Source organism: Hirundo rustica, chromosome 20 (genome assembly GCF_015227805.2).
Source record: "Hirundo rustica isolate bHirRus1 chromosome 20, bHirRus1.pri.v3, whole genome shotgun sequence".
In the NCBI taxonomy this organism is placed as follows: Eukaryota; Metazoa; Chordata; class Aves; order Passeriformes; family Hirundinidae; genus Hirundo; species Hirundo rustica.
This window is the reverse complement of record NC_053469.1, coordinates 4,205,249-4,218,161: the sequence shown is the minus strand read 5'-3', so window position 1 is coordinate 4,218,161 and position 12,913 is coordinate 4,205,249. Positions and strand designations below refer to the sequence as shown.

Here is a 12,913-nt window from a genome sequence, read left to right as displayed (position 1 = left end):
AACATCCTCTTCCTCTGCCCCAGAGGCAGCTCTCTGAAGTCCTCTGCTCTTGGTAGTCCCACCTCTTCCATCACTGTGCTTTATATTCATGCAGAGCTGAGACTTTTCATGATTGACCCACGTGTCGCAGCAGGGAGGCCCATGAATGTGTTTAAAAAAAAGACTGGACGTGGCACTCAGTGCCATGCTTTAGTTGATGAGGAGCTGTTAGGGCATAGGTTGGACTAGATGATCTTAAAGGTCTTTTCCAACCTGGTTCATTCTGTGATTCTTTAGTCCCCTGTTCAGACCCTACAGCGTATCCTCAGCCCAGTGCTCCTGTGTGCTTGTCCTTTGCTGGGCCTTCACAGCAGCCTAAGGAAATGGTTAACAGAAAAAAAAAAAACCCATCAGCAAGGACCACGCTGGTTTTCCTTCCCCAGGTGAAAGGCTTGAGATGCCAGGAGCCCAGACAGCGTTGTCTGCTGTTCCTGTGCTTTGACAAAAGCACCTTTTAAGCTGTAGCAGCAAACTGATGTGCCTGTGAGCAAGCCCCCACTAATTAGCTGCTGTTCAGTCCCACGTTGTGTGTCTGTATGATCTTCTGATGGTGTCCTGCTTCCAGTGACTGGGCTTCCTCTTGTTTTTTCCAGGTGCAGCTGCAGGCTCAGCCTTTGGCAGTAAGTAAAACCCTGACTGAAATGCTGGCATTTAACACCTCGGTGCATGATCCTTGTGGATGTCACTAGGAAAAAAAAAATACGGTTATTTCCTATCCATTATCATTTTCCAGGCAATAAGTCTTCCCTAATTGTGCCTCATTTTCTGTCCTGTCAAAGAGTCTTATATTTTCTTCCTCTGACTTCAGCAGCCTCATTTTGCCTCTTCCTCTGGCATGGTTTTCCCCCCATGAGGTTCGTTAGTATGGCAGCTGGAAAGGAAATAAAAAAAGACTCTTCAAAATCACCAGTGCTCGCTGTGAAGTCCCCCCCTTAACCCCCCAGTACCGCAGAATTCTGCTCTGAGAAGGAGCTGGGTGTGAATTATTTGGCGTAGAACGCAGTCTGGGTCACCTTGGGCTATCAATAAAAAAGCACATAGAGCGTGTGTACATCTGTATGTACACGTGTGTGAATATGAGCAAATGTCTGTGAGGTGTCAGCAGCAAAGGCAGAGCTCAGCGGGGATTTCTGCTGCGAGATTGATGGCAGGAGAGGGCTCCTTATTTAACAAAGCTGGAGGTAGTTGGATATCAAAGAGCCTGGAGTTTTGGGAGAGCAGAAGCCTGGGTTTGAATGTTGTGGCGCAGAGTGCCCCTCCAGAAGAAACAAATCAGGGAGCCGAATGAATAATGAATTCTTTGGTTTGCAGGCAAGTGGGAAGAATTGGAGGAGGAATCGTTTCAGGGAAATGCAAATGCAATTAAGGAAAACGCACCTAATAGGAAAGTGGAGGACAGGTTTTCCGAAATGAAAAATGAAGCATAATTAGATTTTTAGCAGTTAAGTGCTTGAAATTTTCAAATAAAAATTAAAGGTCTCCCTTAAGTAATTTAGGATTTTTTAAAAAATAAATGTTTCAACAGTACAAAATATTCTTCACCTTTCTCTTCAAAACCATTTTGGTAACTTTTTTGCCTCCCATTTACAAAGCTTGGCATCCTCAGCACTGCTTTTGTTTCCCTGGAAAACATTCCCCATCAAGATTTTCTGCGGGGCAGAATCCGGGAGGCTGCTGGGAGCGATGTGCAGGAGGTGGACAGGAGGGATTTATGTCCAAGGCCAGTTAAGGAGAGATTATTTAACCCACATAGGAGACTAGAAGTGACCTAAATTAAGTATTTAAACTAGCTCAGGGCTATTATGAAATTAAGCACGATAATCTGCATGAAGCAGTGAGACAAACAAGGACAGGAGGGCAGCAGGTGTAAGTTAAGCAGGAATTTGTGTCCCAGTGTTATTTCAGTCGGGGCTGTTGTGGGGAGCAGCGGGGTGGGATCACTCCTGCCCGGCTCTGCTGACCCCCAGCCATCCCGAAATTTGAAGGGTGCCGCTGGAAACAAACAGGTGCCAAGGGTCCTGGTTGGCTTTGGTGGTGCCAGGTGGTTTGGTGAGGGGTGGCAGCAGGGAATGGTGCCGTGCAAGGAGCACAGCTGGGCACATGGGCACCAGGAGCACAGCTGGGCCTGGGGGCTCCTTGGCACCTCCCGCCCGCTCCTCACCCCATCCCTACCCAGACGTGCCTTCATCTCCCCTTTTCAGCCTAATTGGCAATTAGTTTATGATCGAGCTGTAAGCATTTAAGCCAATATCTGCACCAACAGAGTAAGCTGATACAGCCCCAGCCTGCAGCCCCTGCTCACACACACACACCCCCCCTCGCTGCGGGCAGCGTCACCGAGCCGCCGTCGCCTTAATCCTGCCGGTGCCCCAGTTGTGACCGCGCTGAGAAATCAGCCACCAGCTCAGCCCAGCAGCAGCAGCCTCACGGGTGTGCAGGCTGGCATGGACACCCACCATTCCCCCCAGTAAGTGCCTCCCTACTCTTCTCTTTGCTTGTCAGCATACGAGCGACCGCAGCGAGTAAACGCCGCAAAAACCACCACCGCAAAAACCACCACCGCAAAAACCACCACCACCGCCTCAACCACCGCCTCAACCACCGCCCCAACAACCACAACCAGCAGCAGCACCCCCCTACCAGCCAGCACCACCCAGCCAGGTGGGTGCCAAGCTCCCTGCCCCGCTCAGAAGCCAGGGCTCCGCTCCCAGCTGCTGTGTCGGTAGCCGTGGATCTCTGCTCTGTAGGATGACAAAGGGACATGGATAAAAATCACCCTGCCCCCAGCCACCAGGCAGTCCTGGTTTGCTGTTGTCTCTGGCAGCTGTGCCAGAGATGCTCTCCCAGCTCCGTGACAAGGCAGGGCAGGAAAGCAGAGAAGACTTTTCTGATCCATAATAAATTCAAACCACATATTTCTCTGGAAGGAGAGGGGAATCGTACCCCATCCTGCCCTATCCCTGACCTCCTGCCGCTTGCCACCAGACTCAGAGCAGCACACAGGTTTTGCTTTGTCCTTGCTGGTTGTCCCAGTCCTGCACCAAATCCCCGTGGCCAAACTCATGGATGTACTGCAGGTGCAGTTTTCCTAGGGCAGAATTCCAGCTTTCCCCAGGTGGCCGCTGTCCAAGCAGCCCGGGAGCGTGCGGGGCTGGAGCTCACACACGCGCCAGAAACATTCTTTCCTAATTTCTGAAATCACCCCATGGAGGAAAACTTCTGTCCTTCTTCTGGGGGCTCCTCCTTCCCTCCCCCCGTGAACAAGGAGACAGTGTTTTTCCTTGTCTTTTGGAAATGAGCAGATAAAACTTAACAGCAGGACATTTTTTTAAGCTGCTCATGGGGGAATTAGACACGCATTCCTTCCTTTGCCATGCTTTCAGGGCCTGATATTTCCCAGGAGGACGTTTTACACCCACAGCATGTTAGTAACAGTCTGTCTGGGGGAGCTGCCAGAAGCCAGTCAAAGGGATGAGGAAACTTGATTGCATGTTTATGCAAATATAGATATATTCATGGAAGTACCCTGCTTGAGGAGTTAATCAGGGAGCCGAGGGTTTAAGTCCAACTTGCATGGAGTTGGAGTGACCTTGGAAAAAGAGTGCAGAGCTCAGCTCTGTTGGGAAGAGCTCCTTACCCAGATCCAGGCTGTACCTGTGCAGGAGGAGGTTCATCCAGCCGGAGCTCACCCCATCCCCAGCAGGGCCAGGTGATCACATCTACATCCACACAATGCACTTGGGCTCATCTGATTTTTATCCATGCTCACCTGTAGAGACATTTTAGGGCTATGTTTTTGCTGTGTTCGTGTGGGTAGCTGCTTGGTGTGTCTCTTGTATGATTTGCAGTGCTCTGCCTTCGTGGCACCTCTGGCACAGGCAGGATAGTGTCTCTGGGGGATTTGGGCTGCTGGGGGTAACCTCTCCTGCTCTGAGAGACATCACGGGGTTTGTTCCTTCTCCAAAACCTGCTTCCTGGGCAGAGAAAATGTTTTCCTAATGATTTCATAAACTGATGGCAAGGGACAAAATTAACAAATTGCAGCCCAGCAGCTTGATACAGCCAGGCCTGAGCTCCTCGCTCCTCACCCCCATCCAGAGCCCCATCAGTGCTTCTGCAGAGCCAGGTCCCACCCCAGGATGGTGTGCCTGGGAGTGGTGACAGTCCCTGGAGGGGCTCCTCCACAGGAGAGGGCAGCCAGGGCCACCCAGCAGCTCAAGGACCTGCTCTTACCTGGGCAGCGTGAGGGGTTTGATACCAAAGGTCCATTGTGTGCCCTTGACCAGCAACAGGGAATCAAGGCACAGCTTAATTCTGATCTGCTTTTGGCCAGAGATGTTCCTCCTCCATGAAAAATATAAAGTATTTCTTTTAAAACCATGACAATCTCAAGGGCCTGCAGATCTGATTTTAACCTGGGCTCCAAGGGAAACGCTTTGTGAAAGAGGTGACCCTTGAACTCCCGATAGGACGCATTTGCAGGAGGTGGCCCTCAAGCAGCGTCAGAATCCCAAAGTGAGGTACTGTTGTAACCCCCGTTCTGAATTTTAGAAGGCATTAAAACCCCTCCTTGCTTTAAAGCCAGACATTTAAACCAGTCCTGCCAGAGCCCTGCCCCACCCCTGCGCTGTTCCGCCCTCTAATTGACCCACTGTCTTCTGCCCTCTGAATTTCTGCTTCCCACCATAAGCAAGCATCACCAGACCAGCCTCTGAGTTTGCTGCCTCTGTGCCCGTGACAGAAACAGAGAAAAAATCAGGTATTTAAAGCCAGCCCGCCGTGTTTTTCCCTTCTCCTCGGTGCCTCCGCACACCAGTGGGTAGCAGCGCGGCAGAAGCAGCGTGGCACGTAGGCTAGAGGAGTGGATTAGATTTGGGTTGTCTCTGGGTTGCATGGAGCTGCTAGACATCTGCTTCCTTTGGCTGCTCGTGGTGTTTTCGTGGTCAAGGTGGAGCTGTGGTCGTGCTCGTAGGATGCTTTCTGCGCCCGGTCGTGCCGTGAGAGGGGAGAGAGGGATGAGTTCATGGGCAAGGGCTGTGGCCTGAAGGCAGTGGAAGCTGCCAAAGAGGGTAGAAGGAAGAGAAATCACAGAGTTACCCTTAGGAGGATGAATTAAGTGCTATTCTCCTCTGCCTTCTGCAGTTCTGTTGTTTGAAAGCCTTCCTTGAAGCCTGTCAGCTTCTTCCTTGCCATTTGTTACAGTTTTTTTCCCATGTTGAAATTAAGGAAAAAAAAAAAAAAAAAAAAAAAAAAACCCACAAAAAAACCACCAAAACCCCCAAACTTTTCCTTTTTAATTTTTTTTTTTTTTTTTTTTTTTTTTTACCTGCCTCAATTTTCCTCCCTCTGGTTCATGGCAGTCTCAGCAGTGCCAGTTCACATCTGGGAAAAACAGGACCAGCCTGAGCCCTGCTGGGTGGTCACCAACTCCAGCAGAAATTGAGCACCAACAGCCTGGCTTTGGGGAGGTCCTGCAGGAAAGAAATCCCTGTTGATGTTTTGAGAAGGGCTTTTCCAGCTTTCTCCCTCAGTGCTGTTTGCCCCAATGGTTTTTGCCATGCAATCTGAATTCTCGGTTCAATTTATTCCACTCCCCCAGAAGCCCACCAAGAATAGCAATTTCCATCAGAGCCGCCCGTCGTTTCCCATTTTTATGAAGTGGGTCTGGGGCAAAATGCGTCTCTCTCCCCCTCCCAAAATGTAAAACTGTCCATTATGGCCCAGAGCTACAAAGGGAAAGGTTCTCAGGATAATGAGCATTAATAATTTTCTTGGCTCTGTAAATGCGATTGAGTGGAGGTGTATGTGAATGACTAAAAAGCAAAATGCCTCCAGGGCTGTTTTTTATTGTGACTCTAATTAAACCCTTGCCAATTTGCACAGGGATTTTTTCATATTCTCTTTAACACCATATTAATATCAATTGGTTTCCACTTTCCAGCCGAAAAGGACAATGTCTATCACCTTCTCTCAGAGCTTGTCATTAAAAAAATAATCTTTTTTTTTTTTCTTTTTTATTCTGTATTGTTTATCATCCCCTTGACGAGGCTGGGAAATCACATTTCTCTCCTACTCGGGTTTGTCCTTTGAAACTTGGCAAGGATTTAGAGATTTTCTTTTTTTTTTCCTCCTCCTCCTTATGTTACCCAACTGGAGCTTGAAATTAATAATATGGCTTTTAAAATTTTTAGTCCCTGGTTTGTTTTCTAGCAAACCTGAAGATTGTTACCAATATTGAGAAGCAGGGGAAGGGGGATGGAGCCAGTGGGGGTGAGGGTTTGCAGGGAAACCAAACAAGCGAGCTATAAAATTCCTTACTGGTGGTGGTTGGAAATTCTTCGATTTGTATTTCTGAGGGAACAGCAGAGCCTGAAGGAGGGCGTGGAAGCTGGGATTGGAAACCAGGGCCTGGTGCCTCCATGCCAGGTGTGTGTGCTGTTTCTCAGCTGTCATTTCAAAGCAGAGGGGCGCAGGGCTCAGTTCCTGGTGCTAACGCAGGAGCTCGGGCAGCTCAGCACACACTGCCCCTCACAATCCAAGGGCTCTGGTGCCCAAAGACCCCCGTGGCACAGGGCTGGGTGTTGGATTTGGGGCTCTGACTCCCTGTGGGAATGCTGCAGGGCTCCTCGTGGGATACCAGCTCCCCCAGTAACGCAATTTTCTCTTTGATCGCTGCAAGACTACCCCGGCTTGTCGGCGGCTGCCCCGCTGCAGGTGGGCTCTCCCCCGGCCAAGGCTGGCCCCGGAGCACAAGGTAGGAGCCAGGGGGCTGAGCTGGGTCCTGCCAGCGAGAACCAGCTCAGAGAACGCTTTAGCTCCTAGCTCTGGATCTGTGTTTTCCATGCCTCTCTTCTCCTCCTGCCCAGGAAAGAGCTTGGGGCTTGTCTGTGCCCTGCACACAGCTGTGCTGGGAATGAGGCTGGATTGAGCCTCGGGCTTTAGTCGGGTACACGAAGGGTGAGGATGGTGAGTGGTAGAAGGGATTGTTCACAGCTTGCTGCTGGGGTGAACGGAGAGGATCATGGAAATCCTGTCAATTCCCGAGGCTGGAGCCTGTTTGTAGAGCAGAATCACCCTGAGAGTGGATAGGCCTGTGTCCTTTAGAGCACAGATCCTCCTCAAGCATTTCCTTGCTCAGGTCTCCTGTGTGACAGCCTGAGGTGCTCCAGGTGGGAGCCTTGGGAGGTTTGCCTCTGGCTGTTGAGGCTGAAGCTTCTCCTCCTCAGGGTTCTCACCACACACACGCTCTGGTAGCTGCCCTTGGTGCTCAGCTCCCTTTTCCCACCTGCGATTCCCATAGCTCGCTCCAGCTGTAGACTTCAGCATCCCTCCTGCACAGATCCTGGGCCTGTCTGGCCTCACAGAGAGACAAAGCTGCTTTTGATGCAGGGATTGAGCTGCACCAAGGGGCCAGGAGTGCTGACAGCCTCGACAGTGCTCCGCAGATCTGGCTTTTCTCTGTGCCTGGGCAGTGCCAGGACCACGTGCCAACACTCAGCCATCCAGCAGCTCCCACACCTTCCCCTTGGGAATATTTTTCCTTCCTCTCTTCACACGTAGAGATGCTAACTTCGAGGAGACTCTGTCTCTCCTTCCTGCTTCAGCACATCCTCCACTGGATACGGCTCCACCGACCCCACCTAGACACCTGCCTAGAGCTTCCAGTGTCCCTTTGCCACCTTGTTAAGCAAAGCAGTGGGGATCTCTTTTAAATCTGATGTTCTCTCTGATGCCACCTGTGATGACCCACCAAACACAGCAGCACTTGGACAGAAGCCGAAGCCACCAGACCCTCCCAAGAACATGCGAGGTAAGGCCAGGCCTGTCCCCAAGGCTGGGACAGGGCAGGTTTCTCCCTCAGTGCCACAGGCCAGGAAAACCAGCCGTCCTCAGCACAACCCCCCATTGTACAATCTCCTACTCAGAGGGTCCAGCTCAGCTCAGCTCTGCTCATCCAGCCCCAGGGAGGTCTTTTTGGAGATGTTTGGGGCCAAGGAAAGCCGTGGAGACCAGCAGGGCCCTGATACCACAGCAACATCAGGGATGGTGTTGGAAGCAGGAGCAGGTGCACTCTGACCATGGCTGAGCCCATGGGGAGCAGGGCCACCTCCTGCCACCACTGTCACTGTGAGGATGTGACCAACACAGGCGGCTGGAGCTCGCAATGCCCACCCACGGCCTCCCTGAGCACCACAGCTCTTGTAAGGGCATAGGCTCCACAAAAAAAACAGTGGAACCAGAACCTGTTTCCAAGCACCTCAGTGCTGCTCAACCTCACTCCTCACTGGGCTCACCAAAGCACAAAACCTCCCAAGGCTTGGTGGCCTTTACCCCCAGTGCTGGGTCACTCTGCTTAGGACAGGGGTCTGGCTGGTAGCACAACCCCCAGGGAGCCCCATTCCAGCTGGGACAGCCCTTTACCCTGAGGAAACGTGGGAAACACGACCCTGGGAGCCCCCTGCCCAGCACAGCCCTCAGACCTGTTCTATCCTCTGGCGTAGCGGCTCCGAAGAGCAAACCAGGGCGCACAGCACACTCTGCAGGCAAGAAGCACGGCAGAAAGACAGGTACGTGCTGCTGGGGACGGGCCAGGCTGGAGCAGCACCCGCTCTGCAGGACCCTGTAGCAACCCCTGCCAGATGCCACCTCCATAGCACTCATCCTCCTCGCAGCTTTCGGGCCACCTCCACCAGCCCGACTCCGTGGCCAGTAGACAACGGTTTGCGAGTTGTAGATCCTTATCCTCACCAAGTGTGAGCAGCTCCTCCCAGCTCTGCAGTTGTGTTGTGCATTGGGTTATTCATGCATCGAGTTTCTCGTGCATCGAGTTTTTCACGCACCAAACTTTGAGGAGGGGAGGGGAAGAGGAGAAATGTAGCAGCTACCAGCTGTCTGGTGCAGAAATAGATGCCGGTGCTGCCAGCACAGTGCTCTTGGCTCGGCATTGTTCTCGTGGCAGGGGAGGACACGGGGTGGTGCCAAGCAGTGAGAAAAAGCCTTTCTCTGATTTTCCTCAAGCATCCTCAAAGAGCTCAAAACTCATCCGGCTCAAACCAAACTCTGGCCCAGTGGCTCCCATTGAAACGTACAAAGGTAAGCAGAGGGAGGGCGGCTCTCCAGGGCTCCCTGACCTCGCTCAGGTGACGTGGTCCTGCAGACTCAGACATGGAGAAGGTGGGGAGGGTCTGTCCGAGTCGTGGTTAGCTGTTGGCTGTGTGTAGCAGTGCTTCCCTAATCTAAACAATACCTGGGAATTGCAGCAGGCAGTATTTGAGCTGGAATTCTTAGGATAGCAGTTGATGAGGTAGAAGTTCTTTCAAAAGGAGTCAAGATTACGAGAGACTCTCAGCTCCTCCTCAGGCAGCTGTGAACCATGGGGAAACCTCTGCCCTGCTCCTTCTTCCCTGGCCATCATGTCATTGATCACATCGCCTCCTCCAGCTGCATGTGCATGCCAACCCACACCCTTCCCTGCCATCCCTCTGCCATCCTTGAATGTTTAATGTTCTGCTTGGAAGAAGGCCCCAGCTCCAAACCTCTCTCAGAAGGCTCTGAAAGCTCAGACCTGGCTGAGACTATTTCTGCTCATGTCATCCCCTGCCCTTGCTGGCTGGGAACCTCCTGACCAGGCCAGCTGGGCCACAAGTCACCTCCTTTTCTCCTGAGCTGCACACCTCACTATATATCGTTTATATATATAAATGCCCAGTAAGATCCAGCACCTGGATCTGACGCTGCAAGGTTGTCACCAGCCCAAGTCATGGTAATAAAAAGCAAACACAAGAAGCAAAAAACCCAATCCCCCTGACTACAAATTCACCCAGAGATGGTTGTTTTCTAACACGTGCCCACAGCTGAGAGAGGTCAGCCCTGGGGACAGGAGCACTTGGCCAAGTGGTGGTGGCAGCTCCCAGCCCACCACAGCCTGTGCTGTGCCGGGCAGGCCCTGGTTCCACCCTTCACACACCTGAAGGATCCCACACAAGCCACACTGCCTTGCATAGGCTTATTTTAAACATTTAACCTGAGAGCCACCACCCCTCGCAACAGAAAGGTTCAGCAGGAAGGGGCCTGCTGAGAAGGGACACGGAGGGGAAAGGGAGAGGCTGTGAGGTTTTACCTGGACACGCAGCAGCTCCATCTCCTCTTGAGCACCCCTGCCAGCCCCATCCCCTGGGCCAGTCCCCTCAGTTCCCCAGCGAGGCACAGCCTTTGCCAGGGCTCTGTCCCCCAGCCCAGCTCCTCGCAGGTCCTGCAGCCTCCCCAGAGGCAAACCCAGGCACGGAGCTCTGCTCATTAACAAGGCAGCTCTGTAATTAACCTCTGACTCCCCTCCCATAATGACGCGGTTTCTCAAAGAAACCACGTCCTGGCAATGGGGCTGGCTCCTGCCTGTCCGCACAAGATTACCGGGACCCTGACCCTGCTGTGCTCGCTGAGCGATGATTTCCAGACCGATCCCCTCACGGTGGTGGAGCACTGTGCCTTCCTCCTGCCCAGCACACTCCAGCCCTGCTCCGGCAGTGCCCACGCCATTCCCTCCTGCTCCCAGCACCAGGGAAGGAGCTGCGGGCCCACGTCCCCAGCTCTCCCCCGCTCTCCTCCGCAGACTGCGAGTGCTACGGCCACTCCAACCGCTGCAGCTACATCGACTTCCTGAACGTGGTGACCTGCGTGAGCTGCAAGCACAACACGCGGGGCCAGCACTGCCAGCACTGCCGCCTGGGCTTCTACCGCAACAGCTCCGCCGAGCTGGACGACGAGAATGTCTGCATAGGTGAGCGCGGCCTCGGGCCGGCCCTCACGCTGTCAGCCGGCCGCATTCGGCCCTCCCTGCAGGGTGTGGGCTCACCGGCGGGGATGGCAGCTCCAACGGTCTCTGCAGCCGGCCGAGGCGTGTCTTCCCTGAAACAAAGCCTAAAAGTTGTCACAGAAGCACAGAACAGTTGTGCGTTGAAAACTGTCTAGTTCCATGCCTTCCACTCTCCCAGGTTGCTCCAAGCTCTGTCCAGCCTGGCTTTGGACACTTCCAGGGGTCCAGGGGCAGCCAGAGATTCTCTGGGCAAACTGTGCCAGGGCCTCTCCACCCTCACAGTAAAAAGTCTTTCTGACTGAATTCAGATGCTCAGTCCCAAAGAGAGCTGACCTTTGCATCCATGCCCGTTTGCACCGTTGTGACCTCTTAGGCCAACGCGTCCTCCCAGCCCCTTGGTCTCTAAGCTCTCTTCCACAGCACATCTCCAGACTTTTCCAAAGCCTCTCCCTCGGGGAACTGCATGCACAGAACCCCCAGGCAGGACAGGCTCTGACCTCCCCGTCTTTTGGCCAGAATGTAACTGCAACCAGATCGGCTCCATGCACGACCGCTGCAACGAGACCGGCTACTGTGAGTGCAGGGAAGGCGCCACGGGGCCCAAGTGCGACGACTGCCTGCCCAACTACTACTGGAGACAGGGCTGCTTCCGTGAGTACCGCGCTGCAGGCAGCTGTGAGACGGCTCCAAACAGGAGCAGGATCTCCAGCGCTGTTGGCTTGGGTGCTCCATGATGCTCGGGGCGCGGGGTGAGCAGATTCTGGCCATTCCTCCCAAGTCCAAAACTACTTTATGGCTTTGGCCACGGAGTTTGCACTCCTCCACTGCATTCTGCTGGCCTTGGGACTGCTGTAGCGCTGGGAGGGCTGGATAATTTAACTCCTAGGCGCTAAAATCCAGTTCCTGCTGCAGCCGAGGGGTTTAACACGCTGCAGGGTAACACCCGCACCTCTCCCTGTCACCCTGCAGCCAATGTCTGCGACGACGAGCTCCTGCTCTGCCAGAACGGCGGCACCTGCTACCAGAACCAGCGCTGCATCTGCCCCGTGGGCTTCAAGGGCGTCCTGTGCCAGCAGTCCCGCTGTGAAGTGGACAAAAAGGACTGTGACGGTGCTCCCGGTGCTGGCGGTAGCCTGGCCACCGTGGCGCTGGGGGTGCTGGCCCTGCAGCTGCGAGGCTGGGTGGACCTCTGAGGCTGCACAGGGAGCCCAGCCCGGGCACGTCACCCGAGGGACCTGGGGACACCGAGGTGACGGGTGGCCGTCCCCAGCGCCTCCTCCGCCTTCCCTCACGCTAGGACTTGCACAGCGTTCTTTGGGTCCACTTTCCAAGCAGAGAGGTACGCAGGGAGCCCGGTGCTGACCCCTGCCCGGTGTCCCAGCGCGGTGACACGGGGACCGCAGCAGCCTGTGCGGGACACGGCGCACAGTGACTCTGTCCTGCTCCGCACAGGGCGGCCCGGGGCCGCCCAAGGCTCTGGGCAAACAGTGCCGCGATCCAAGGGATTTTTTTTTATTATTACTTTCTTTACTTTGGTATAGGCTGGGGTGCTGTTTTTATTTTCCCTCCTCTTGGCGTCCTGTTTTGGAAGAGCCTGTCACGACAACTGCAGGCAGGGGACAGGAGGGAGGGGAAGGGGACTCTGGTCCATCCCTGCTGCATAGTCCCACATCCCACCACGGGCCCCGCCTGGCCACGCACATACCGTTGCCTACGACTGTAGTTGCTGCATTGATTTTGTATTTTCATGGCTGGGTTTTGTTTTCTTGCACTTGCAGAGAGCACAGGGGCCGCGAGGCATTCGGAACGTGAGGAGTGCAGTGTCTTATCCACACATGTCCGTATGGTGTACGGGTCAAATACTTCTTTTGGGAGAGACTTATTTTTGTTTGGATTAAATGTTATAACAGAACCACGACCTAAAGGGACATTTTACCATGAGCATTTGATTCTGGTGTATCCTCCTCCAGTAAAGCAACTATTAATGGCTGCTTGATCACCACGTTTTCCTTTACGTGTGCACAGTTAATTACAGGTAAAGACTTATTTTTTGATTCATAA

The 12,913-nt window shown here is 53.5% G+C and overlaps 1 protein-coding gene and 1 long non-coding RNA gene across 3 annotated transcripts in view; one reads left to right on the top strand and one right to left on the bottom strand.

Moving 5' to 3' along the window:
• The window catches only part of NTNG2 (netrin G2), a 47,092-nt gene extending 34,179 nt beyond the window's left edge, over positions 1-12,913 (top strand). Inside the window, 10 exon segments of the mRNA XM_040083119.2 lie at positions 633-659; positions 2,542-2,700; positions 4,730-4,820; positions 6,775-6,793; positions 7,816-7,849; positions 8,541-8,606; positions 9,058-9,132; positions 10,649-10,816; positions 11,369-11,503; positions 11,822-12,913. Coding sequence (XP_039939053.1) covers positions 633-659; positions 2,542-2,700; positions 4,730-4,820; positions 6,775-6,793; positions 7,816-7,849; positions 8,541-8,606; positions 9,058-9,132; positions 10,649-10,816; positions 11,369-11,503; positions 11,822-12,045 — 998 coding nt within the window. The 3' untranslated portion in view covers positions 12,046-12,913.
• Positions 836-10,314, bottom strand: LOC120761655 (uncharacterized). 2 transcript variants are annotated; one of them, XR_005703710.2, is made up of 4 exons: positions 10,160-10,314; positions 3,677-3,808; positions 2,680-2,780; positions 836-910 (listed from the first exon to the last, which is right to left on the bottom strand). It is a non-coding gene; the product is annotated as an uncharacterized LOC120761655 (long non-coding RNA). The 2 variants fall into 2 exon arrangements; XR_005703711.1 differs by lacking the exons at positions 836-910; positions 2,680-2,780; positions 3,677-3,808 and adding exons at positions 4,887-5,096; positions 5,366-5,510.